This window comes from Rhipicephalus microplus, chromosome 10 (assembly GCF_043290135.1).
Source record: "Rhipicephalus microplus isolate Deutch F79 chromosome 10, USDA_Rmic, whole genome shotgun sequence".
NCBI classification, from domain to species: domain Eukaryota; kingdom Metazoa; phylum Arthropoda; class Arachnida; order Ixodida; family Ixodidae; genus Rhipicephalus; species Rhipicephalus microplus.
Window position 1 is genome coordinate 95,272,988 of NC_134709.1, and position 24,412 is coordinate 95,297,399.

The window sequence follows — 24,412 nt, forward strand, 5'->3', positions numbered from 1 at the left end:
CTCCGTCGCAATCGCTTGTGTTGCAACGCCGCTTTGTTGGGGAATCCGTTGCGCTCTTCCGCCGAGATCTGCAGATGTCTTCATTGGCAGTTGCGATGATTTATGGCACTCTGAGCGCATGTCGCCACTGGTAGAAGTTGTAGCGATCGAAGGCTGCTTTTGTGTCGGGCTGCTACATCACGGCGACTGCCGGTCTCCTGTCCCGCTCGGCTCTGCCGAGGTAGCCTGCACTGGCTCCTTGGGCCACACAGCACATTTTTTTCTGTCTCTTGCCAAGTTTGTGAAGTGTGGGGAACTTTCGAGCACGGTAGGACATCTCGATTTCGGTCGCAATACTACAAAACTTTAGAAATGGCGGTGACAACGCACGTGTTTGCGGCCGCGCTCGCGTGATCACCAGTGTTGTCAGTCCCTGCGCTCCAATCACAAGCCGTTGTTCACTCATGTGACAGCTATGGACCAACAATACCATGCTGTCTTGTCACTTGTTTTTGCCTGGTAGCACAAACTGGCTGCAGCATTGAAGGTTCGTTCCTGGCGGGAAAGCGAGCTCAACAGATGCTCTTTCGAACGAGACTAAGATGGCCGCGATCTGACGAGTGGTTAGCGTGATGCGAGCAACGCAAAAGGGGGCTGTTTTTGGTGATTTCGTAAGAGAAACCAAGTGCTTAGATTAATAAACAGGACATTTTTCAGTTCAACGATGCGTCCTTTCGAGTTCATTTTTTCCTGGCAAGTGCGAATGATATGAATATAACGAAAATCACCAAACTGAAAAATCGATTTTTTTTTAGTTTTTTCGTCGCCAAGACCCGTGTCCCCCCTTAAACGAAACTCGAAGGGATCCATAAAACTGTTCTATTTATCAGAAGTTTCATTTAAGCAAAGAACACTTATTTGATTGATATGTGGGGTTTAACGTCCCAAAACCACCATATGATTATGAGAGATGCCGTAGTGGAAGGCTCCGGAAATTTCGACCACCTGGGGTTCTTTTACGTGCACCCAAATCTGAGCACACGGGCCTACAACATTTCTGCCTCCATCAGAAATGCAGCCGCCACAGCCGGGATTCGATCTCGCGACCTGTGGGTCAGCAGCCAAGTACCTTAGCCACTAGACCACCGCAACGGGGCAAAAAGTACACTTATTTAGTGAATCAAAACCTGTATTCAAATTGCACAAAGCTCACTTTACTCATGAGGATGAGTAGAAGAAAAAAAGGAGTGAAGGGTGGTTTGTTTGGCAAGCTGGAGTCGTTTTTTCACAAGTTACGCACCCATGCCTGACAAGCTAGCCAGAAATTCTCGACAAGCCTCATGCTCAGAATAGCGCTGCAAAAGTTCAACAGCCTCTTTAGCTGATGGGTCTCGTGGCACCACTGCACTGGCAATATTGTAATCACAATCATCGCTGGAAGGTTGATCCTCATCTTGCACTTCGGCAATCATTTCCTTGAGAGTCTCCTCACGACAGGTGCGAACATTTTCATGAATTGATTCATAGTCCTGCAGCGTAAAAGGGGCAGAGGGCATGACCTCACTAAATCCTGCCTCAATGTCGGCATCAGCAGGGCTTTCTTCTTAATCAGCTACTGCTTCTTGCACTTGAAAGCCAGCATGATGAAAGCATCTGTATATTGTTGTTGCCTTCACTTTCTCCCAGGCACGGGCCAAAATGTGGATGGCTGCCAATAAATCTATGCTGTAGCATTTCCCGCTGTCTACACAAAGCAGCATTCGATGAAGCAATTGTCTGCGGTAATGAACTTTAATGTTCTGAATAACCCCTTGATCCATTGGTTGGATCACTGCCGTTGCATTGGCTGGCATGAACTCCAGAGTGATGGCTTGGAATCTTTCAACCTGACCGTAGGCTGGGCAGTTATCCACCATGAAGACAACCTTCCTGCCTTGCCTTGTAAATCTTGCGTCTTCCTTCCGTAGCCAGTTTTCAAAAATGGCCATGGTCATCCACCCTCTTCTGTTCGCATGGTACGCAACGGGAAGTGTCAAACGCCTTTGAAACAATGTGGTTGCCTTGATTTTCCTATTACCAGCTTTTTGAATTTCTCATCTCCTGCCTTGTTTGCACCCACCAGCACAGTAATGCGATCTTTACTGCGTTTTCCTCCACTACAGGCTTCGCCTTTGAAGGTGAGAGTCTTTGATGGAAGCACATTATAAAGAAGATCCATCTCGTTGAGGTTGAAGACGTCTCGTGGCTCAAACCTCATCAAAATTTTCTTGCACCGCCCCTGTTGCCAGTCGATGCAAAAGTCCCTGTTGACTGCAGCACTCTCACCTGAGATTGCTTTGAAGACTAGGCCATGGCGAGTTTTGAAGCGGCTGAGCCATCCGTTGCTTAGAACGAAGTTCTCAACACCCATTTGCATGGCGATCTCTCGAGCTTTCTGCTCAAGAATTGGTCCGCTTATGAGCAAATTGGAACTCTATGCACACTTGAACCAGAGACAAAGAGCTTTTTCTAATTGTTCATAAGGCGGCGTCCGCATCCGTATCCGTTTAGATGTAAAGGTCCCGTTCTTTACAGCGCCTTCAATCTTCTCTGTCTTTGCAGCTCCGCGACAGCGTCGATTTTGGGATGTCATATTTTTTCGCCACCTCCGTTTTGGGCAGGCCACTTCGATCGAGCTCCTGAAGAATTCGCAGCTTTTTTTCAAGCAAGAGTGCATGGTCCGGCCGCTTCCTTTCCACCTGGCTGAAACAACACCGTGATCCACTGCACTAAGCTAAATAGGCCTAACACTCAACTGACTCGCCGACTCGGCTCCCACAGCCACCACGAGTGAAAATAGCTTCTGGATTGGCTTGTTTCAAGGTGTTGCCATGGTTGTGAGACTATCTTTGGCCTGAATGAGTCAACAATGTGTTTAGAGTTTGTTTCGATTAACCGATGAATTTTACTGCGCAACACATAAAAATCCGGTCGCATGAGCCCATTTTGTTCCATTAATTAGGCATTTTCGTTTAAGTGAGTTTCGTTTATTGGGAGTCCACTGTACTTGTTAGCCGCTTCAGTGGCATTTCTTTAGCCGCCGTCTTGAATGGAACATACCATATATATACGGATGTAGGTCAACCTATTTTGTCTTAACTTGAAATCCAAAGGTGAGGAGTTGACCCAGAATTGAAATGTAGTTTCGATTGTAAAATCTATCAAAAAATAATCCCAACGTATTTTTGCAAAGCTAGCTTTTCTGCGCAGCTTTTAAGCACTGCCGTGAAGTCATCTTGTTACACCGAAATTCAATTTTTTAAACATTGTAAATAAATTTTATTTTTAAAATGTGGTCGTGCTTCTTTATTTTTTCATTTTCTGGCAGTGTGATTTTAGGGAGGTCAACCTACATTTTAGTCAACTTATAACCGTGTAAAGTAGGTGTTTTTTTGGTTCCTTAAGGTTCCGTATGTAGAGTCTACTGTAGTGGGCAAACATACTCTTATGCTTCTCAACTATATGAGGTCTACTTGCAACAGTGGCTATTTTTTATTGATATTTACAGTACTATTTTTTAATGTTTAAGTGTAGTGTAAAGGGACACTAAAGTCAAATAACAATTTGTGTGAGAATGAATGCTCATTTTATGACGTCTGAAATGACAATATTATCAACAGCAGTGCTTTTTTTACCAAGCAATTAAAGTAAATGCACAAGAACACACACATTGCAGTAGGACATTTTCAAAATGATCCCGATGAGGCCAAAGTTACAGCCTACAATTAATCACTAGTAATTGAACTAGCTACACTAAATAAAGAGCCTTCTGTGCATCAAGAAATGCAATAAAATGCTACTTGTTCGTTTCTCTTGCTACTTGTTGGTTTCTGTTTGATTTATAGAAAAAAAAAATAATCGCCGGACTTTACTATGGAGAATGGCGCGAGTGGTTCGAAAGTTCAATTTTCGCCTGGTTAAACTGAACAGGTCATGCCATCTAGCAGGGCCCAGTTGAACCAAGCATGTCTACCATCTCGGAGCCAATGGCAAGAAATTATTCAATGATCGTTGTTGCTGCTGTGATCGTCGTTCTCCAGCCACTAGTGTTGGCGGCTGCGCACTAAAACCAGGCATTGTTAGGCACGGCTACAGTGATGTGGGACGTCGTGCTTGAAGGAAGCAATTTGAAGTGCGTTAATCCATTCAGATCAATAAACGTGATTTTATTTCAAAATAAGCACTTCCTTGGCACAAAAATAACGCTACGAGGTTTCTGGACCGCAATTCAACAGTCAACGTAGACTTAATAGTTGCCTTTAGTGTCCCTTTGATGCACCTAAAGCTGATTTTGCCAAAGTAAATTTACTGCACCGTTTGCCTTCAGTCAAGTGACTTTATATTGGTGCATGAGTGGAGCATGATGATCACTAGCATTTGTGATACTGACAGGCTCATACTGCAAGTACACTTACATGGCATGCAAGAAGTGACTAATCCCTTGTGCTGAAGTGAACTGTGGTGCATATTTACATGTGCAGCACTGACGACAAGCGCGTTCGTGCTTCTGCACACCTTCTGGGGGGTGGTGTCCTTCCACGCCTTGGACCATGGCCGCTGGCCCCTGGTGGCCTTCGTCGGCATCGCACATCTAGTCGCCTCGTGCCTGGTAAGTGCTTCCTACCTACGTGCATAACGATGGATGTTATTCAAAGGGCTTCTGTCGAGCCATCCAAGTTAATTCTCTCAGATTATCGTATTCTTTAAACCTGTCGAGTACTGACGATGTTGACCTTGGCAGCTTCCTTGCCTGAAAATCCCATATGAGGGTTTGTGTTGTATTCCCTTAAGCTGTAAATCTGAGGGCATGTTCCTGTGTTTGCCATGACATTTCAGGGCGCACAGGTCCTCGAAACCCTTGGATACCTTTGAAAATAGAGTCTGTTCTCAAGGCCCTTAAAAACATTGAATGTTGCACCAGTCCATCGAAGAACCTCGATTTTCCTGAATGTTAAACTTCAATTGGTATTTGTAATCATGAAAACTGTTTTGGTTGCTAAACTCTTTTTTTTTTTTTGAGTTATGAAATGTGGTCAACAAACCGTACCAATTTAATACCTATTTTTAGCCGACTCTCGTTACACAGCTGGCAACATTTCACTTGATGCAAGTCACAAAGGCAGCATTCATCGCACACATGGAGACTGTACATCCTGTGTCAGTGGCAGAAAACGTAGCACCAGCACAAGTAGTATCGGAAGCGAGTGCAGTCTCTCTCACTCCATTGCTATCACATGTTCGTCGGCGCTCTCCGAACTCCAAGGGAATACGCCTAAATGCGCTCAAGTGCGACGCCTTCGAAGCATAGCTTAACAGTGATTGCTGCCGACTGCTTTTGGGGGCATGAAAGTGTTAAATGCCGAATGTTACGTTGCTTTCACAATGGGAATTGAGTGAGGAAAGATAATGGCACTTCATCAAAGCGGAGAGCCGGAATTACGTCAATCTTCCAGAAGTCGTTGCAGGTGCGAGCTCTAGTGTAGACTGTCGTACACAGTCCCAGAATAGTATCAGAATAGACTACATGTAGGCCATCCAGCGGGCCAAGGAAGCCGCCAGCATTCAAGGACTCCTGGCCATAACATAGGTGGGGCCATTGGCCCACCCCACCAACTCGCTGGAATTGGAATGAAGTTCTCCTCCTTCTCAAATGTAGGCTGAACGAAACAGTGAAGACAACGTTCACAAACAGAAAACATTTATTAAACATGAAGATGAAACAAAGCAATTGATTCATGATGCAAATAACTTGATAAACATATTTCCACTAAACCTGCAGTGTGTTTCTTTGTTATCATTTTTTCGCGCTGCTTCTAGTTATTTGCATCATAAAATTGCTGCGCTTGCCCATGCCATGCTCATCCAAAGTCGCCGTCGCTGCTTAGCTTGTGGCTCTCTTCAAACAGTGCGCAATCGTCGATGCTATCAAGCACATTGAATATGCCAAACTTCTTAAAAGAGTGCGCAATCAGAGTTCCTGGGATGTCGTCTCACGCTTCAGCCTCTGCAGCAGCACACTTTTTTTTTCATCCACTCCAAAGTCCTGCCTAATTTGAGCATTGGACGACAACTTGGCAACTAGACTAGGACAACTTTTCTTTTATAAGCGACTCTATAATGGCACTGTTTTTTTATAAGGCTGAGTATCACTGCTTGTATTCTTCGTTTTTCAATTATATGCTGCCAGATTATATGTTTTGTGTTGTCCTTGAAAGTGGCTTAATCGGGGTTTGCTTACTGTTTAGTATACTAGAGGGGATCCTCGTGTGAAATTTAATGTCTTATCACAAGGAAAAAACTATGTTCCGCAAATGTTTGTGACAACTCAAAATGCAATGACGAGACACCACACTGTAAGAAGTACTATGAAATTGTGCACATATCTAAGGAATCTCAGAGCTTACATTGCTAGGAATCGCTGCTGCAGCATACTGTAGTGTAGAACCAGTTGAAAAAAATCGCAGCGGGTAGGGGAGGGGGCACCGGTTTGTTCATTCATGCAGAGGGGAAGGGGCACTTGGTTGGGATTTTATGTTAAATGCAGAAGCCCAGCGTATCGCCGCCCTTGGCGAAATTGTCACTGCAGTTGCGCCCATCGATCTGCTGGCTTTGGCAGCTGATGAGCTAATAATCTCAGTGGGTGCCTCAGCTTGCAGAAGCTGGTAAAATTTGAGTACAATTGGGACAGTAGAAAACTTTTACAGGGTGCCCCACCTGATTTGAGCCAATAATTTAATAGTGAAAGGCACTTACGAGGCAAATTTAACCAAATGCATACTACCTGCAACTACCCGCACTAGCCTTTACGTGGTCAGGCTATTTCTTTCCATACTAATTAATTAAAATTCGTAATGTCGTGTTCTTTAATTATGGGCTGGAAACTCCAAATATGAACACTTAGATGTAAAGCACTTTCAGAAACCACCGACTGATTTGTTTCATGTACAAAACGTCTAGCGCTGTTATTTTTTCCGCGTTTTAAAGAAAGCCAATAGCAGCACTATAGCAGTGCGTTCGTGGTCCGTCACACGGCTTTTTTTTTTTTCTAATTTCGCGGCTTTTTCTAGTTTCGTGGCTACATGTCAGTGTTCATATTTTTGGTTTCTAACCCATAATTAAAAAATGGGTAATTAAGAATTGTTATTTAACTAGTATGGGGAGAAATAAAAGATAGCCTGAGTACCTACAGGCTAGTGTGAGTAGTACGCGTTTGGTTCAATTCGCCACTGAAGTGTCTTTCATTTTCAAATTCTTGGCTCAAGTTATGTGGGACACCCTGTATATTACAAATTATTGTCATTATTTTTGTCGCACATTTTGTCGGTAAAGGACTCTAGGAGCACCGATGCAAGGTAAGTCCTACATTGCCTATGCACAAAGCATATAAAGGGTTTTGTCTTCACACACATCTCTCAGCAGTCCTACTAAAATTTATTTCAGCTTGTGTTGTTTCAGTCGCACAAATGAAATAATTGTGGCTGTAATGTAATGAAATGCTGACACTCTTAATATGTTTGGTAAGTAAGTAAGCAGTGCGAAAAGAAAATTGGGGGACCCTTAAGCTTTTTGTCTTTAAGAATTGAACGCGATAGCAAAATTCTGTTCCTAGTGGGTACTTCAAAAACTTAGTGTATGAAACCTATTCGGACTTGCTATGCGGCCCTGATGGTGCAGTTGCGTGTGTGCCTTCTGTTGTGAGTGAATGGCTTTAAACAATTAAATAATAATGATAATCCCATGTTTTGATGCGTCATGGCAATGTACGCTTGTCCCACGCAATATTAGGGCAATATTTCATGTTGTATCGTGAAGCATGTATATAGGACACGTGTGTTCGTAAACCATGAAAGTTACTTTCCCTGCATTTCCAAGCAGGGGAAGTTATTTTCACTGTGCTTGTTCACAAGCAGAGGCATGGCTGTGTGGTAGAACACCCGCTTGCCGACAACGACCTGGGTTCGATCCCCAATGGCAGCCAGGATTTTTTTATTTGCATATTTCTCTATTTCTCTGTCACGGAAAAGCTCACAACCAATGATGCCGATGCCGGAATATCCGCGAAACAAGATCTTTAACACTGCCGTGTTAAAATATAGACAAGAACTGTGGACGACATGACATTATTGCACTGTTTTTACTTCTCAAGCATAAAACACCACTTAGCCCAACTTTCGCGTCTTAATATGCCGTTGGATGTCGGAGTGTACTAGGCAAAAAATGGATTCATCATAATGCTCAAATTATTTCGCAGTGAAAACGATGCACCAACGGCCTCACATGTTTTGACACTACCCCAACTACTCTAAAATACTGAAAAAAATTTGAATGAGCAAAGCTTACAAAACTATCTGAATTTCAAATTTTGTGTTCAAAGTGATACTTAACGAAAAATTTAGCGACACTTATGATACTACTTAAGGTGAATTGAGTACAGCTTCATGTTGGGGCAGCACCGTCTGTGCTCCAAATATTGGCTATCCGCAGTTGTAGCAATCTAACATCAATTACATATTGCCACAGGAACTGCCAGCGCCCGAGTGCTGCACACACCACTGTGTGCATTGCAGCCTTCAGAAACAGATTGAAACACCGACAGCCCGGTTGCGACAAGCAAAGCCAACTGCAGTGCACGTTCCAGCCCTTACACGCGCATGAGCTCCGACCAAGGGGCCAGCTGGTATGAAGTTAGGAGAAAGCGAAGTTAGAGGCCAGTGTCTCATTATTTTGACAGATTCCGCATTCGCTCTATCAATTATGCCAGTGCTGGCCAACAACAGTGATGCCATTCAATGCAGGACTCTGAAGAGCTGCACTTTAAAATAGAAAGAAATAACATCGAAATTCCGTCCAAAACTTGGGATTATTCTGGTAAACAGAGTGTATTTGAGGTATTTTTTAACTGTACACTCAAACCTCGATTAACAAGCCCAGATATAACAAAGTATCGGTTATAACAAATTAAATGAATAATAGTCTTGCAATATATATATACCTTCATAACGAATTTTCAGATATAACAAACTGAATTTCTCGTAAAATTTGAATTGGTTATAATGAGGTTTGAGTGTATTATTGAAGGGGTGTGAGCACAGCGGCTGCATGCCAGCATTAACAGGGCCGTCGCTTACTTCCGTAGTGAATATAGGGTGCATGTGCTCCTGCCCTGCTACTTTCTCCACCTCTCTTTCACATGTCCATTCTCCCCCTTCTGCAAACTCACTTAGACAAGCCTCACCCTTTAGGGATTGTTTCATCCGGGAGCATTGTTTCCAGCGGTGGATAATGTCACCAAATGTCACCTCTTGTAGTTCACAACATGGGCGCTAAGTGCAACAGTTGATGAAAAACACTCTAAATCGGTTTTATAAACCCTGGAGTTGCTCCACATTACACAGTGACAATGAAAATACTAAAGAATGGGGGGACACATCTTTACACTGTCCTACATTAGAGGGACAATTATGGGCAGTTCAACGGGCCCGCGAAGCAGCTGAAGGCTAGGTTTTTCGGTCCCATCGTGGCAGTGGTCCAGTTTGGGCTAGGACGCTAGCGCTACATTATGGACATAATGAAGTTCTTTCATCCGTCCATCAAGGTTATTTCTACCGATATTAGCACTCAATCTTTCAGTCTGACTGAAAATTTCAGTGGCAAAAACTTTTGTTCAGTATCATTTTATATTGTAATGGCAGCTCAGTTTCAGTTGTGTGCGTAACCATATCTTCTCCTCTGCTGTCAGATACAATGATAAACTCTTGCGTCTTTTTCTATGTCCATGTAATGACCCTCTTTAACGGCAACCACTTAACACCTCTTGTGCAGACGCTGCTGAACCCTGCTGGCTACTACGTTGCCTCCCTGGTGCCTATCTACCTCTTGCTGTTGGTGTCTGGCATTCTGGCATTCCACGCAGCGGGTGGACGGGTTCATGCATTGGTGCGCTTCAAGGGACAAAGCCTGCCACAGCAGCAACAGCAGCAGCAGACTTCGCCCCACTGAACAGCACTCCGTCCACACCGTGGCACCCAACTCGCATCGTGTCAGCGGGACTGACTGACAGACTGATATGTTCCTCATTTCCGAGTGCTCATTTTTTTTATGAATAATGTATTCTTAAAATGATGTCATCCCAGAACAATTTGATATACTATGTGCGGTAACAATTGAAAGAGGTCTCATTTTTTGTCGTGAAGACATCTCTGTAGGTGAGGCGCATCGACTGCATCGTGGAGATGGCACAACCTCGCCGAGTGACCTGCTGTAAAGAAATACCTAAGATGCAAATGGTGTTTAGCCAATTTTTTGGATGTGAGGAAAGTATGTGATGTGAAGATTTTGTTGGCTTTCACATAGACAGTGTAGACCACCAATCTATGTAACGTGAACAGGGGGCCCATTGAGTCAAGTCTAACGTCTGCACTTGCCTTCGATGCCAGGTGTTAAGTTCAAATACAGTTCAACAGGTTGCATTGACGGATTAGTACATGCACGTTCATCCGAAAGCCTACAGTTAATGAACAGACACAAAGAGGTGATAGGACGATGCACATACATGGCCTTTTGGAATAGCATGGATGACTTGTTGCAGCTTTCCATCAGGTCACAGAACTGAATCAGAGTTGCAGCGGCCGCGTTTCAATAGGCACAACATGCTAAAGCGCATGTTATTTCGGTGTACTTCAGAACATTCGAGGTGGTCATAACCTTCTTGCATGCTTCATAGCCAGGTACAATTTCAATGCGTAAAGCTGCATAACTTTTAATCGAAGGAAAGCATGGCATTTTCGTCTTATGAAAGTGTCCTATTTGTGTTTAGTTTATTACAGGTAGAGGAAGCATTCTTTGATAGGTTGATTTGGAAGACTTGATTTTACTAATTACTCAAGAAGCAAGTGGTATTCCTAAAGACTGAGACATCCCTGCAAGGGTCAGTGTAATAAAGACCTGCAGAGCCAATGCCATGAAAAGAATGTTTGAAGAATCGTGTGACTTGACTCCGCTTGCTTCACTTGTGCTATCATCGCTTATTATTGTGTGAATTTTTAATGCACTGTCTCATGCTCGATCCGAAAAGTTGCTCAGTCACTTGAAGCCTAAAGAATAGTTTGCCTGTGGAGCACTGTAAACTAGACTCACACTTGAAAGGCCCCATAGTGTTTTGAATGCTACGGTGCATTTTCATTACCATGATGACACTGCAGAATTCAGGAGAAAGCTTATTGAAATGCCAGCTTTCGTAAGCTCGCAAAAAATTTGCACTGAGGATGAATGTGGTGATTGGTTGAGAATGACGATGATAAAATGTGCCCAGATTTGGCAAGTAGTTCCTGCTGAATAGGCGAAGACTACATGCAGCAAATGGTTGTGTGTCTGCAAGTTGCAGTTAAAATGTCTACTTTCATGTGATTATATTTATTTCACAGCTGCTTCTATGGCAGATTTGATGTCATGGATATTTTAGCAGACCAGAAGTAGCAGATTGGGTACAGTACTTGATATACCAAACTGACATGGCAATGGGAGGTACGGTCTCATCGTGTCGCACGTTCATATGTTTTATTCCAACGTCTCTGGTCTTGGAGCGGGCCTTTGCTAGTTGGCTAAATACCAGGTAGTCAAGTCTTCCTGTTCTCTAGAATTTAGGACTTTTTTTTTTTCATTCAAAGCTGGACCAGCTTCTTTTTCTTGTTTGGCTGTATTTGAAGGTGCACTGATGTCCAGGAATTCTCCTGGTCAGGACCGTTCCCTGTGGACGGCCTCTCTGCAGCATGGTGACCTTCCTCTTGACATGTTTTTCCGCAGTGGTGTGAGCAGCATTCCCGTTGCTCTGGTTGGTCACTTCATTAAATTGAATTATCCCAAGGCCATTCAAGAACACCTGCATGCAGTGTTCCCAAACTACCAGAGCATAAGTGATGTGTGGCATTTGGTCGCAGTAGGATAGTATGTAGATCGCCAGACCAGGACTATGTAAGAGATCTTCTGAAATGTTCATCCTTTGTATTGATTCCACCTCATCCGGCTTGCACTGAAGGCATCATACGAGGTGTAAACACGCAACTGAGCCCAGCTGAAACTCTTGAGAAGCTTTCTGTGGCAGGCGTGGTGGCGGTTTATCGATGCAATCGAGTTGTGAATGACAAGTGCATCCCGACAGAGTCAGTGATTGCGACATTTTCTGGCACTTCCTGTCCTTCTGGGAATAAAGCGTGGCCAATAGTGTTTAGAGCAGATCAGCGGGTGTCTCGTCTATTACAACGCAAGAACTGCTGGGAATTCGGTCGTAGTGTTGGTGGCTGCGAGTTGTAGGGGCGATGTAGCAGATGTGGGGAAAATCATGCAAATTGCGAATGTATGGGACAGGATGACGTGTTGTTTGTGTGGTAGACAAAATGTTGCCGACTATTTAGATTGTCCAATTAGACAAGAATAAATGCAAGTTCTGGAAGTCATTGACTAAAAAAGATGCTCTAGGAGGGAGGCGATGGCAATAATTAGGGAAAGAGCATATATGGTTATGCTGGCATTACAGCACGTCAAACGTTCATGGAGACGATCATTGCACAGGCAGTCGAGGTAGATATAGGAATAACTATGGCCAGGGTGATGGATCAACTTGTTGACGGCATTTTCGAGTGTATTGCTCAAGTTGTAAGTAATCAAATTGCTAAGCTTATAACACCAAAACCAACTGGTCCTCTCGAGTCGAATAAGCTGCCAATGGCCAGTGAAGTAAATACGATAGGTGATAAGGTGCACACCTCTGATAACAGCCATGGCTTCTCCGAATGCTCATCGACGTGCTTCACTTCAACGTTTCTACTGATGTAGAAATTGATGCCTGTGCTCAGAAACGTAGCCTGTCCCCCCTCAACCGTGTTAACCCTGCATCCCCACAGGCTAAATAAAAAAAAAGAGTCCAGCCAGTAAATCTTTGAAGGAGAATATTGTGGAGAAAGCTGTCTCCGGAACGATTACTTCATCAAAATAGCATCTCAGAGTTTTGCAGTGGAATTGTCGTTCAAAATTTGCTGCAATTACTGATTTACACTGCTTCACTTCTCAGCTAAATTGCGATTTAATTTTCTTGCAAGAATCTTGGCTTAATTGAGATAACAATTTTTATATCAAGAATTACCATACAATTAGCTTAGACCACCCTTTGAGAGAGGGTGGAGTAATTACACTGTTATCAAACAGACTTTGCCATAAAGCAAAGGTAGCGTTAAAACTGCTGTCTCCGGATTATGAAATTTAAGTTATAAAGATAACTCTGCCTTCCCGTCAGACATTTTCAATAACTAATGCTTGCTTTCCTTCAGTTGTACATGACACCCGGCCATTGGACACCCTAATCTGCACGTGTGGAAGAAATGTTTCATTAGCAGGAGATTTCACTGCCCATCATGTCACATGGGGGTGTAAAAAACTGATGCATGCGGCAACCATTTGTGTGAATGGTCCCAAGATGGTAATCTTTTACATGTTTAAATTCAGGTTGCCCAACGTACTTGAGAGGCCAAACATATTCTTCTTTGGATTTGACATTTGCAAGCTCCAGCCTCAACATCTCGGATTGGCTCGTGGTTAACTGTGCAACAAATGGCAATCACATGCCGATTACTTATGAAATAAGTCTGCTAGTCGCAGTGGTTTCCAGTGCACGTACATGTATAAGTTATTCTAAATGTAGATTGTTTGCTTTCATCACTAACTTCTCTATCAGATACAAACACAAAGGCAAAAGTTATGAGCATCTGTTCAGTTCTAATGAATTCCCTCAAAAATCTGAATTTATGATCTATCCGTAAAGCAGAACGGTAATACACTGTGGTAGAATGATGAATGTTCCAGGGACTACAGGTGTATGTAGAAAGGTGGCCTGGAAAAAAACTGTTGCACAATCAGTGCCCTCAAAACTGAAAGGACTGCCAGTTTTATGCTGGAGCTTTTAAAAGAACAGTTTTGCCAGAAAAAGAAAATTGGGACATTTGGACATCTAAATCAAACAATATCTATCTAAATCAAACAATAAACGCTCACTTTACAGATTTCTTCGTGAAAAGAAAATGATATTGTGAGCCATGAGCGCAGAGTGTATTATATTGGCTCTGGGAGAAATAATATATTCGTTATATATCATTGGAAGGGGGGTTATATTGGCTCTGGGAGAAATAAAATATTTGTTATATATCATTGGTAGGGGGGGTTAGAGCAGCACTTTGCTTGCCAGTTATTCTCGCCGCCAAAGCATGCCCCAAGTGACGACTTCGTAGAAATTTCCAAGTCAGAATTAACAGAAGTAGTAGATAGCATTCCATCAGTGGCTCTGGGTCTGACGGAGTCATGTCGGCCATGTTGAAAATGCTAAATTTAGGAATCTCAAGAGTTCTTATTAGATGTTATCGCCTACTCAATAAGAATGGCATGGCTCTCTCCAGCTTTGAAAATAGCCAAGGCGATAGCTTTGCTTGAAAATCTGGATAAAGAGTATGAACCGGGCAACACTAGGCCCATTGCGCTAACCGCTAGTTTTCTGAAATCGATTGTACAAGCTTTAAACAATTGTATCACAAATTTTTTATTGAGAAAAAAATTCTTAACCCGTGTCAAATTGGCTTCAGATCAGGGTGCTCAATATGGCAAGCCCATATAGCTTTTGAGTCGCATTCAATTAGCTTGGCAGGAAAGAAAGTATGCCGCATTAGTAACGTTGGACATAGCAAAAGCCTATGACAGCGTTGAGCATGTAGCTTTAGTTAATCAGCTGTTCAACACGAACTTTCCAAAGCACATTCAGGCATGGATTGTGGAATGCTCGCGAAATAAAACGTTCTGTTGTTACCAAAGTGGCGTTTCTTCATCTACATATGCACAAACGAAAGGGGTTCCTCAAGGGGCAGTCCTTTCTCCAGTTTTATTTAATGTACTAATGAGTTCTATCCCATACATATGTTTATGCAGATGACATCGCTTTTTTCTGCAGCCGACAATATTCAGTCTATACCAGGTACTACAGTCATACTTCACAGCTCCGGAAGGGTGGCTTGATCAAATACACCTGCACCTAAATGTCAGCAAATGCTCTGTACTTCTATTTCCTTTGAGAGACCCCTTCATGTTTTGGTTTGCCGTCATCTTCAAAATATTTCGCGAGTAGAGCAGATAAAATACCTTGGTGTGTTATACGACCGCTCTACGTCTGGAACGCACACATTGAATACATAGCATCAAAGGGCGTTCGGGCGGTTGGATTGCTACGCAAGATTAGTCATGGTCGCTTTGGTATGCAAAGGCGAACGCTTTTGTCAATATACTGCATGTACGTTTGACCGGTCCTTGAATCATCGGATTTCAGTATCGATAGCATTGACTTTGTTCGTAAGTTTAACCACAGTTGCACTGCAGGAAAAAAAAAGAAAGAGCAGTGATTCTGGCTGCATATATAGTTAAAAAAAAAAGATACTGCATCTTCTGTGGGCAAGGATGTCTGCTCTCGAAACGGCGGGAAACACCTGAAGGCATTGACACAGCACAGGCGGCTGGCGACTGTCCCACAGGCGACCTGTGAGTGTCGTAGACTTGCGCGTTGTTAAGCCTAGTCATGTGAATTTGGAGACTGGCGCTATATACATCGATTCTGGCAGCATATATAGTTAAAAAGAAAAAAAAAGTGCTGCATCATCTGTGGCCAAGGATATGTGCTGTCTAATTCGGCTGGTAAACAAGGTAAGCGCATGTTACGATTAGAAATTTAGATTTTATATAGTCTCCCTTGGAACGTTTTTTTTCCGGTGTTCAGAAAGACCTGAAAGGTGACGTATTAATGTTATAGCTGCAGTATTCGAGCTTTCAGGCTCGCCGGTAATCATCCAAATATATCCTGCGATTCGTCGTCATCGACGGGTTCAGAACAGTGATTGGGGTGTACCTTTCTGCCGCTGTTTAACTCAATTATGAGTAATGTACCAATATCCTATAGAATCCTCTATATATCCCAAAACTTCTATTTATGTTTTTTTCTAGACATGTTGCTTTTACATAGAATATGGACATCTATTGCTTGACTTGGATAAAAGAACGACTGCCAAGACTTTCCTGCTGCGAAGTTTCAAAGGTGCTGAGGCAATATGTCACATAAACTGAACCAAATTATTGTTCCACGCCGATATATTGCAGCATTCTCTGCTCATTTCCGTGCATTGACATTTATTCTTTGAATTACAAAGCGCGCAGTTTTAAGGCATCGCGCAGGAAGTTTCCTGCACGTAAATATGCAAAAGCACTGCGTGCTACCACCTAATATTAGTCGTCTGTGATACTGTTACCGTTCTGCTTTGCCATTGATGTCATCGTTCTTAATTGTTAAAATGATACGAAGTGCGCATCTAGATGGGCTAGTGGCGCGACGCTTGCGGTTTCCTTTGTGCATTCACTTACTACTATTCTGAGATTTTTCTTGGCATCAGCGCTTTAGATGCAGATTATTACACTCCCGTAGGGCCCTGCGGCCGACCTACTGCGCTGCTTTATGCGCCATGAGTGGCTGGTCGGACCTGGCAATGTCTTTTGCATAAATAAAGCAACAAAACTTTTTTTCTGATTCTTGAATTTGAACCCGTATCAGCATGCTCCGAAAGCGAGTGTCTATCACCAGGCTACACACCCAGGCTTCCCCAAAAGACATACACCTACAGCACATCTAAATGACGGGAATGTGTACCCTTTGTGCAAAATAAATGCAGAAAAACAACACTTGTTAGCCAGACTTTACAGATTGTTGTAGTAAAACATTAAAAAGTCCTCAGCGGGACACGCTGCAGAGCGGATGTGGAAAATTGCACAACCCAGTTTCTTTGCAAAAATTTGGTGCCAAGCTTATTAGGTTATGATTGACCTCCTGAGGCGGCTATTATAAGCCGTGACAGAAGAGTAGGAGTGAGCATGGGCGTGCCATCTAGCGGTTGGTCAGAGCCTATCTTGCTGGGTTGCGAAAAGGCTCTAGTGGGATGGGAGCCGAAAGATGGAAAAAACGTAGTGGGATAATCATAAGACGAACAGTGGGAGTGCCTCAGACTGGGTGGCCGACGTTTCCATAGGAGGACCGATCTTTTTCAAAGGCGCCGTGTCATCCTTGGCCTATTAGTTTTAAAGAGGTTAGTGGTGACGTCAACTGCTGGTAATGGCGCGTGTCTCTGTTGATAATCGCCGTCTGAAAAGCAAAAAAAAAAAAAACTATAAAGCAGAGGAGTTCTGTCCTCGCTTCCCTTCAAGTCAGGTGGTAGTGACTCAAAATTTGTTCTCGGAAAGTGGAAAAAGAAGAAAGAAAAACGCAAAGTTGGAGCGGTGTGCTGCAAAAGTGGTGGCCGCGTCAGACGCGAAATGAAAGAGCTTCGGAGCCTGCAGACGGTCGCCACATTCCCCTCCACATTTCAGCGAAGGTGTAGGAGCACCACAAATGCTTTACTGCAGGAATGTCGCGGCTCATTGCATATGCTACTCTCCCCCCACCCCTTTCTTGCAACGAAAGGCAGGAGTTAATGGGGAAAAATAGTTCCCCTACAAGCAGATCTGTGGTCGATTAGGCTCTCTGGGGAAAAATACTTGCTCGCACATGTGCAAAACTATTTCTCGAGCTCTCCATTCACAATCCGTGTTTTCTACGATGCCCCGCCGCGTGCGCCTTTTGGCGCCAAAGACACAAACCGCGTCTTGGTCTCGGAGGCTTTCGTTTAAGCGATACCGGCTGTTCTGGCCCCACCAAGTTAGTGTAACAGACTCGAGGAAAAGCAGGGCCGATAAAGCGGTCACGACGCGAGCAGCGAAGTACATTATTATTGTTGGCAGTACAGTAATTTACAGAATACCTAAATATGTAGTGGTTTGAAAACACTAAAATGCTCGCAATAAGGAAGCGGGTTCACGTATTATAATCGCATGGATATTGCGTGATGTTTATATCAACTGCTTAGGGACGATGCAATGACGTCTGCCTCGATGGAACCAAGGAGGCCTGGGTGGAACAGTCGCTGCGCGGCAGCTGACCTGAAGGTGACCGGATTGTGAACACAAAGGCTCATGGTCTGTGCGATATCAGTGCACGTTAAAGAACACCAGACAGACAAAATTTCCGGAGGCCTCGACTGAGGCGCCTCTCGTAATCATATCTTGAATTTTAGACGTAAAACCTCAAGTATCATTGCTATCCCTTTCAGTCACGGCGTGTACGCGACCTTCGAAGGCGTGTCACACGCCGCCTGTTTCTTCAATTAAATAGTCTGAAACTCAGTGTGCACATTCCTGTTGGCCTCACGAGTGGGCAACTAGCGATCATTTAATTACATTGTGCTGCGCATTGCTTACTGCAGAAGATGACTTTGCTGCAGACAGAACCATGTTCGACGATCGCCTGACGTACGTGCCGCGGACAAACGTGAAAAGTTTTCTTTTTTTTTTCTGCGCTCGCAACGAATACAACAAAACAAAACCTGTGTTTGTAATTCAGGCCCAATAGTTGATTCTTTTTATGCAAGTACTAACGCTGACTGGTGGTAGAATAATGAACTAATTAGCCACTCATTCACTTTAAGTACTGAAACTCACGCAAAACAATAACACATTTCTTCATTTTCTTTATTGGGATGTAATAACGAGTTCCTTGGAATTATACGATGCGAATTTCAAGCGTTTCCGACTGTCCAACTTAATTTGTGACTAATGTGATTGATGAAATGATGATTTATGCAATTTACTCCCCGCAGAAAGGAGCGTTTTAAAATTTGTTTACTAGATGGCGCCACCATCTTCGTACTTTATCAATATTGGAGGACGTGGTCGCGCGGCTTGTTGCTCCGGCTTTCTCACGCGTTGTGGGAATCGCAGTGTCACGTCATTCGTATTTTTTGTTGCCATGAACCTACTACTTGATTTTGTGTAACAATCTCTAACTGCGATGAAACAATCACGAGAAAAAGAAAAAAAATGTCAGGGAATATTGCAGCATGAAGTGGCGAGCGACACCAGCTGAAAGCCGAGTGTCGTTCCATCATGGCAGCACCCATGCGGTCCTTAGTGGAACATTTACTTTAGATTCTGTATATTAACTTTATGCCTGGCCCATGCTAAAACGGCCAAGGGTAGCACAATAAAACAGAAAAAACGGATTCTTAATGTCAGCTAGAAATCTCTCCCTCTTTATGGATGGATGGATGCTATGAGCGTCCCCTTTATAACGGGGTGGTGACAAGTATGCCACCAGACTCGACAAAAAAAAAAAAAAAACCCTTTTTTTCTTTTTTTTATGTTGGCCTAATGCCTCTACTTCGATAAATTCTATCTTAATGGAAAAAAGGTAAATTTTCAGCTTAAGTTCTCTGCCATTTACGGCACACTGTCCATATTTTATTTTTCCAATATTTATTTTTGTCCTTTCTCTCTAATTTTCTGCCACCAATACTCTAACCGTCTCTTACTTATTTCACTCGCGGGTGTGTTCAGCTTTCCATTGTTGTCCCTAAAACCCAAGGCTTCCTGTAGGCTCGTGCCCAAACGTACACCTGGGTGGATATCTCCACATTCAATCAGAACATGCTCCGCCGTTTCCTTATCTTTCCCGCAGCATGTGCATTGTTCTTCTTCTTTACTGAATCTTGCTTTATAACTACGCGTTCTAAGGCAACCCGATCTCGCTTCAAACAGTAAAGCGCTTCCCCTTGAATTATCGTAAAATGCCTCCCTCCTTATTTCATTTTTGCCCTTTCGGTAGTTACTCAAAGCTGGTTTTTTCTCCCTAGCTGCCATCCAGTAAATCCTCTCCGCCTCCCTGACTTTTCCCTTAACGCTCTTTGTTGACATATGGCTTACAATACCAGCCGTATACTTACTAGTGAGTTTTCTAGTTCTTTTTCTCCACTGTGTGTCCACGCTCTTCCTATACAAATAACGGAACACCTTCTCTGCCCATCTACTCTCCTTCATATTTCTTAGCCTTTCTGCGAACCTTATTTTGCTCTGCGCTTCCCTCGCCTCAAAACCTGCCCACCCCATATCGCCCTTTACAGCCTCGTTTGTCGTCTTCCCGTGAGCACCCAACGCGAGGCGTCCCACAGTCCTTTGATTTACATCCATTCCCGATTGCACCTCTGCCCTCATGCACACCACTGAGTTCCCAAAAGTAAGCCCTGGAACCATTACACCCTTCCACAGACCTCGAAGCACCTCATACCTATTGTATCCCTACAACGCTCTGTGCTTCATTATTGCCGCATTCCTCTTTCCTTTTGCTGCCGAGGCTTTTTCCTGTACCTCCATGTATCTATCACTCTCAGTGTGCACATTCCTGTTGGCCTCACGAGTGGGCAACTAGCGATCATTTAATTACATTGTGCTGCGCATTGCTTACTGCAGAGGATGACTTTGCTGCCTGGTCGCAAAATAATGAACTAATTAGCCACTCATTGACTTTAAGTACTGAAACTCACGCAAAACAATAACACATTGCTTCATTTTCTTTCTTAGGATGTAATAACGAGTTCCTTGGAATTATACGATCAGTTTAAATCAGTTTATCAACAACTGATTTGAGCGCAGTCAGCGTCGAACTTGCGCCCCTTCCTTCCCTCAACATGTCTGAGTCTCTCTCTCTACAGTTGTTATGGCCGCCACGAAATGCTTCCCGGCGCCTAGTCTGAATAAAATATGTAAAGAGAGGGCTTGGCTACTGTAAAAGCTATGAATATTGTTAGATAAAGATTTGTCGTTATTGTACAATATATTAGCTTTGGCACAATGTGATGCCAGAATGTTTCAGGATATTCGCTCAGAAGTTTAAGTTTTTAACGTAAAAACCTGCAACACAAACGCGAGCCTGTATGGTGGCTATGTGAACCACATCCACTTTTTTTGTTGCCCTCTGCAAAAAGTGGGACAGGTCAAGTAATCGTAATAGGTGACAGACAAAAGAGATGTTGTACATATTCACCCCATTCTAACGCTGTAATGATGTGGATTGAGCGAATCTCGATACCTGTTGTATATACTTGCTAACATTTTCACCAAGTCTTGTATATTCTGTACATATATCATCATGTACATTGCCCATATTTTGATTAGTGTGTATATAAGGTGTATGTAGTCATTAGTAACATGTGTTAGGAACGCTTTACGGACTTGGACATTTTTGCTTAAATGTGTCATGTATGTTGTGCTTTGTCATTCGTTTGGTATTGTGCTTGTTGTACACACGTTCGTTTCATAGGTTTGTTACGTCCCACGATAAAAGAACCTTTTTCTAAGCAAATTCCCCGTGTTTGGCCTCATCGAGTGTAACGCTCAGGGGACGGTATTATGCTCTCCCATAGTTGAGTACCAAGTACTTTAAATCGCTAACTACTTTTTCTAAACACATGTCATGAAATACCCACAGGATGGCTTTTTGCTCCCCCGTATTGCTCCCCAACCAAGTACCCTAAATCGTTAAGAACTTATTTCTAAACATCCTGCCGGGACATCGTATTGCTCTCCCAGAGTACTCATACTCTAAATCGTCCAACGTTTGTCCTAAACACGGTTATTGATGTCGACCTCGTATTTCGTTTTATTACGATGACTTTAGGGTGACAGGTGGACGCGCTCAAAAGAAACAGCCGTTGGCAGAAACCCTGAACAATGCCTCCGGCCTGTGCGTCCCTTTCCTTTGCCCGGTAAGTAAGCACCCTCGGCTTTCTGGACACCGTTTTGTTGACAAGTGTTTTCTCTTGGCTGGCTGCCCTGCGAGATGAGTTGAGGCACTCGTGAACATCTGCCCCATCTTTCGTCGGTAGTCATACGAGATTTACTACTAGCATTCGAGCCCTCACTCCCTGGGTATGCTTTCACGACGTTTCGAACGAAAGTTCCAATGACGGAGCCAACGGAACGGTTTGACGCCCGTTCATGCATAGGTACGTACGTGTGTCACATACGCGCGCAAAACAACTCCTAAGCGCGCGGTCGTAAAGCTGTTGTACGGATCATAGCAGAAGCAAGAGCGGGATCGAGCGTAAACACTGCGGGGAGAATGACGTGATCGCTAATTTCGAACCGGAAAAAAGGCGTCCGCTTTCTCTGCCCACGCAAACAACAAACAGTACGAAAGTTTTATCGTATTGTAAGTAGAAATGTTGCAGTCGCCATGAAGTAAACTTCGCTTATCGCCGCCGCGTCAGCCAAGGCAGCGCTAAAATCGTTCGTGATAAAACGTTAAAATTATTATTATGTAACTTTATTGACTTAGTTAAAGCATGCCACACTTCTTTATAAAAATTGTATGATTAGTTCTTTTGTATATTTGTTTTGTTACGCATAAACTTTTGCGCTATTTGGCAAGTAATGCGTTTAAGGTCACAAGCGACTGTAGCGCCAAAGTAAAAATTTCTCCCACGCGTTTTTTAGTTTGTTTTCTCTACTAAAGTGTGAAGGAAAACAACTCTCACCGTTTCCGCTCTTCCTGGAAACAACCATGGCCATGACGACACTGACCACGTGAACATTACGAAATCAGGTTTCGCGAATCGCAACTCTTCTTTGTGATGTCAGGCGGAAGTGACGCTCTTGAACGCGTTATTTCGGTGAGTCACCCGTTTATAAAGGCGATGCGGGGGGGAAATTTGCGCGTGACTCACACCCGTGTCGGAGGGTGCGTACGGGCGTGCTTTTCTGTGGCAGGGTGTGTGCGTGAGACAACGCGCTGGACAGAGTGGGGTGCGGCCGAGCGCCATGGATACGACTTTCTACGAGGACAGTAGCGGAGGCAACAGTGCGCGCCCGCCGACCACGATGCATCAGCCAGCGCAGCAGCAGCAACAGCAGCTGTCGAGGCGGGAGGAGTTGAGCTCGCGCAAGCGTAGCATGACCCTGGACTTGAACAGCGCGGGCCGACCCGAGCGCAAACAGGCCCGCTGCTCGAGTCTGCTCACCTCCCCGGACCTGAACATGCTCCAGCTGGCTTCGCCCGAGTTGGAGCGGCTGATCATCGCCCAGAACGGGCTGGTGACCACGCCGACGCCGACTCCGACCACGCTTTTTTCGCGCACGGCGACCGAGGAACAGGAGCAGTACGCGCGCGGATTCGTGGACGCGCTCGCTCAGCTACACCAGCAGCAGCAACAGACTCAACAGCAGCCGCCGCAGCTTCAACAGCAAATCACGTCGGGCCCTGACATGTCCGACTCGGGCGCCTCGACCTCGAACGACAGTTTCATCCTACCTTCGTCCTCGGAGCACTCGGCGACGGGCGGAGACGTCAAAGACGAGCCCCAGACGGTGCCCCGGCTCGGAGCTACCCCTCCGCTGTCGCCCATAGACATGCGCGACCAAGAGAGGATCAAGCTGGAACGCAAGAGGCTGAGGAACCGAATCGCGGCATCAAAGTGCCGCAAGCGAAAGCTGGAACGCATCTCGCGGCTCGAAGAGAAAGTGCACGCGCTCAAGACGGAGAACAGCGAGCTGGGGACTGTGGTGAGCGTACTGCGCGACCAGGTGTGCCGGCTCAAGCAGGAGGTGATGACGCACGTCAAACAGGGCTGTCAGATCATGATGTCGTCGTACGCGCCCTAGGCACATCGTGTTACGTGTCGCGTCTTCGATGTGACGCTAATTGCTAGGCTTGTGCGAATATTCGAAAATTAAAATTTCAAATATAATGATTATGTACGAAAGGACGAATCGAATAGCAATCTATTTGGTGCGAGTAAGTTGTATTTAAAATCCCGAGTGTTTAACTAATATTTTTTTTCAATAATCTACAACGACGAAAAATGCTCAAAGAGACGAGACATCATGTAGAATTCCTGGCATGTTTTGAAAATAGTTGCCTTACTATTCAAATAATATTCGGTTCGTATTCGATTCGGTTCTAAAATTCACTATTTGTGCACCGCTAGCAGTTCCACTTCGTTGAAACGCGTGCGGACTTGCCCGAACTTGCCTCAAGTGCGCGCGTTATTGTGTGTGTACATAGTACATGGACCCCTCCCTGTGTGAATCTCTCAACCATCGTCACCACTCACAGCGACTGCCACAAACGGCCACCACCCGGTGAATAATACGGACGCCTTAGCGCCGCCAGCTACAACGGTGCTCGTTTCGGGCGTTGTCGTGCCAATAAAACGCCACTGTGTATAGAAAAAGAGCCCGTTTGTCGTTCCCTGTCCCCCTTGTTTTTCTCCGCCGTCGGCTGCTGCGGCCGCTTTCGGAGCCAACATGTGACGGCGGCCTGGCTGGATTTTCTCTCTTTGTGCGCGGCCGCTAGCGTGTGTGCTGCGCTGTGGGTTCCAAGGTCGCACGGTTTTGCGCTTTTTCTGTTGCGGCGCGACCCCTTCGCTTCTTGCGAAACGGCCGAACGACGCGCGACGCT

General features: G+C 44.4%; 2 protein-coding genes across 2 annotated transcripts in view; both read left to right on the top strand.

The window, feature by feature from the left end:
• Nucleotides 1-10,187, top strand: part of LOC142774811 (gamma-secretase subunit Aph-1-like) — a 31,242-nt gene extending 21,055 nt beyond the window's left edge. The window contains exons 5-6 of the mRNA XM_075875916.1: nucleotides 4,500-4,627; nucleotides 9,841-10,187. Of these exons, the coding sequence (XP_075732031.1) occupies nucleotides 4,500-4,627; nucleotides 9,841-10,017 (305 nt within the window). The 3' untranslated portion in view covers nucleotides 10,018-10,187. The remainder of the gene's footprint in view (nucleotides 1-4,499; nucleotides 4,628-9,840) is intronic.
• Nucleotides 10,188-22,653: 12,466 nt separating this feature from the next.
• On the top strand, nucleotides 22,654-24,187 carry LOC142774812 (transcription factor Jun-like). The gene has a single exon (XM_075875917.1). The coding sequence runs from the start codon at nucleotides 22,774-22,776 to the stop codon at nucleotides 23,611-23,613; it is 840 nt and encodes a 279-aa protein (XP_075732032.1). The 5' UTR covers nucleotides 22,654-22,773; the 3' UTR covers nucleotides 23,614-24,187.
• Nucleotides 24,188-24,412: the final 225 nt, after the last annotated feature.

Coding starts and splice junctions, on each gene's coding strand:
- LOC142774812 (XM_075875917.1), top strand. CDS start 22,774: ATGGATACGACTTTCTACGAGGACAGTAGCGGAGGCAACAGTGCGCGC.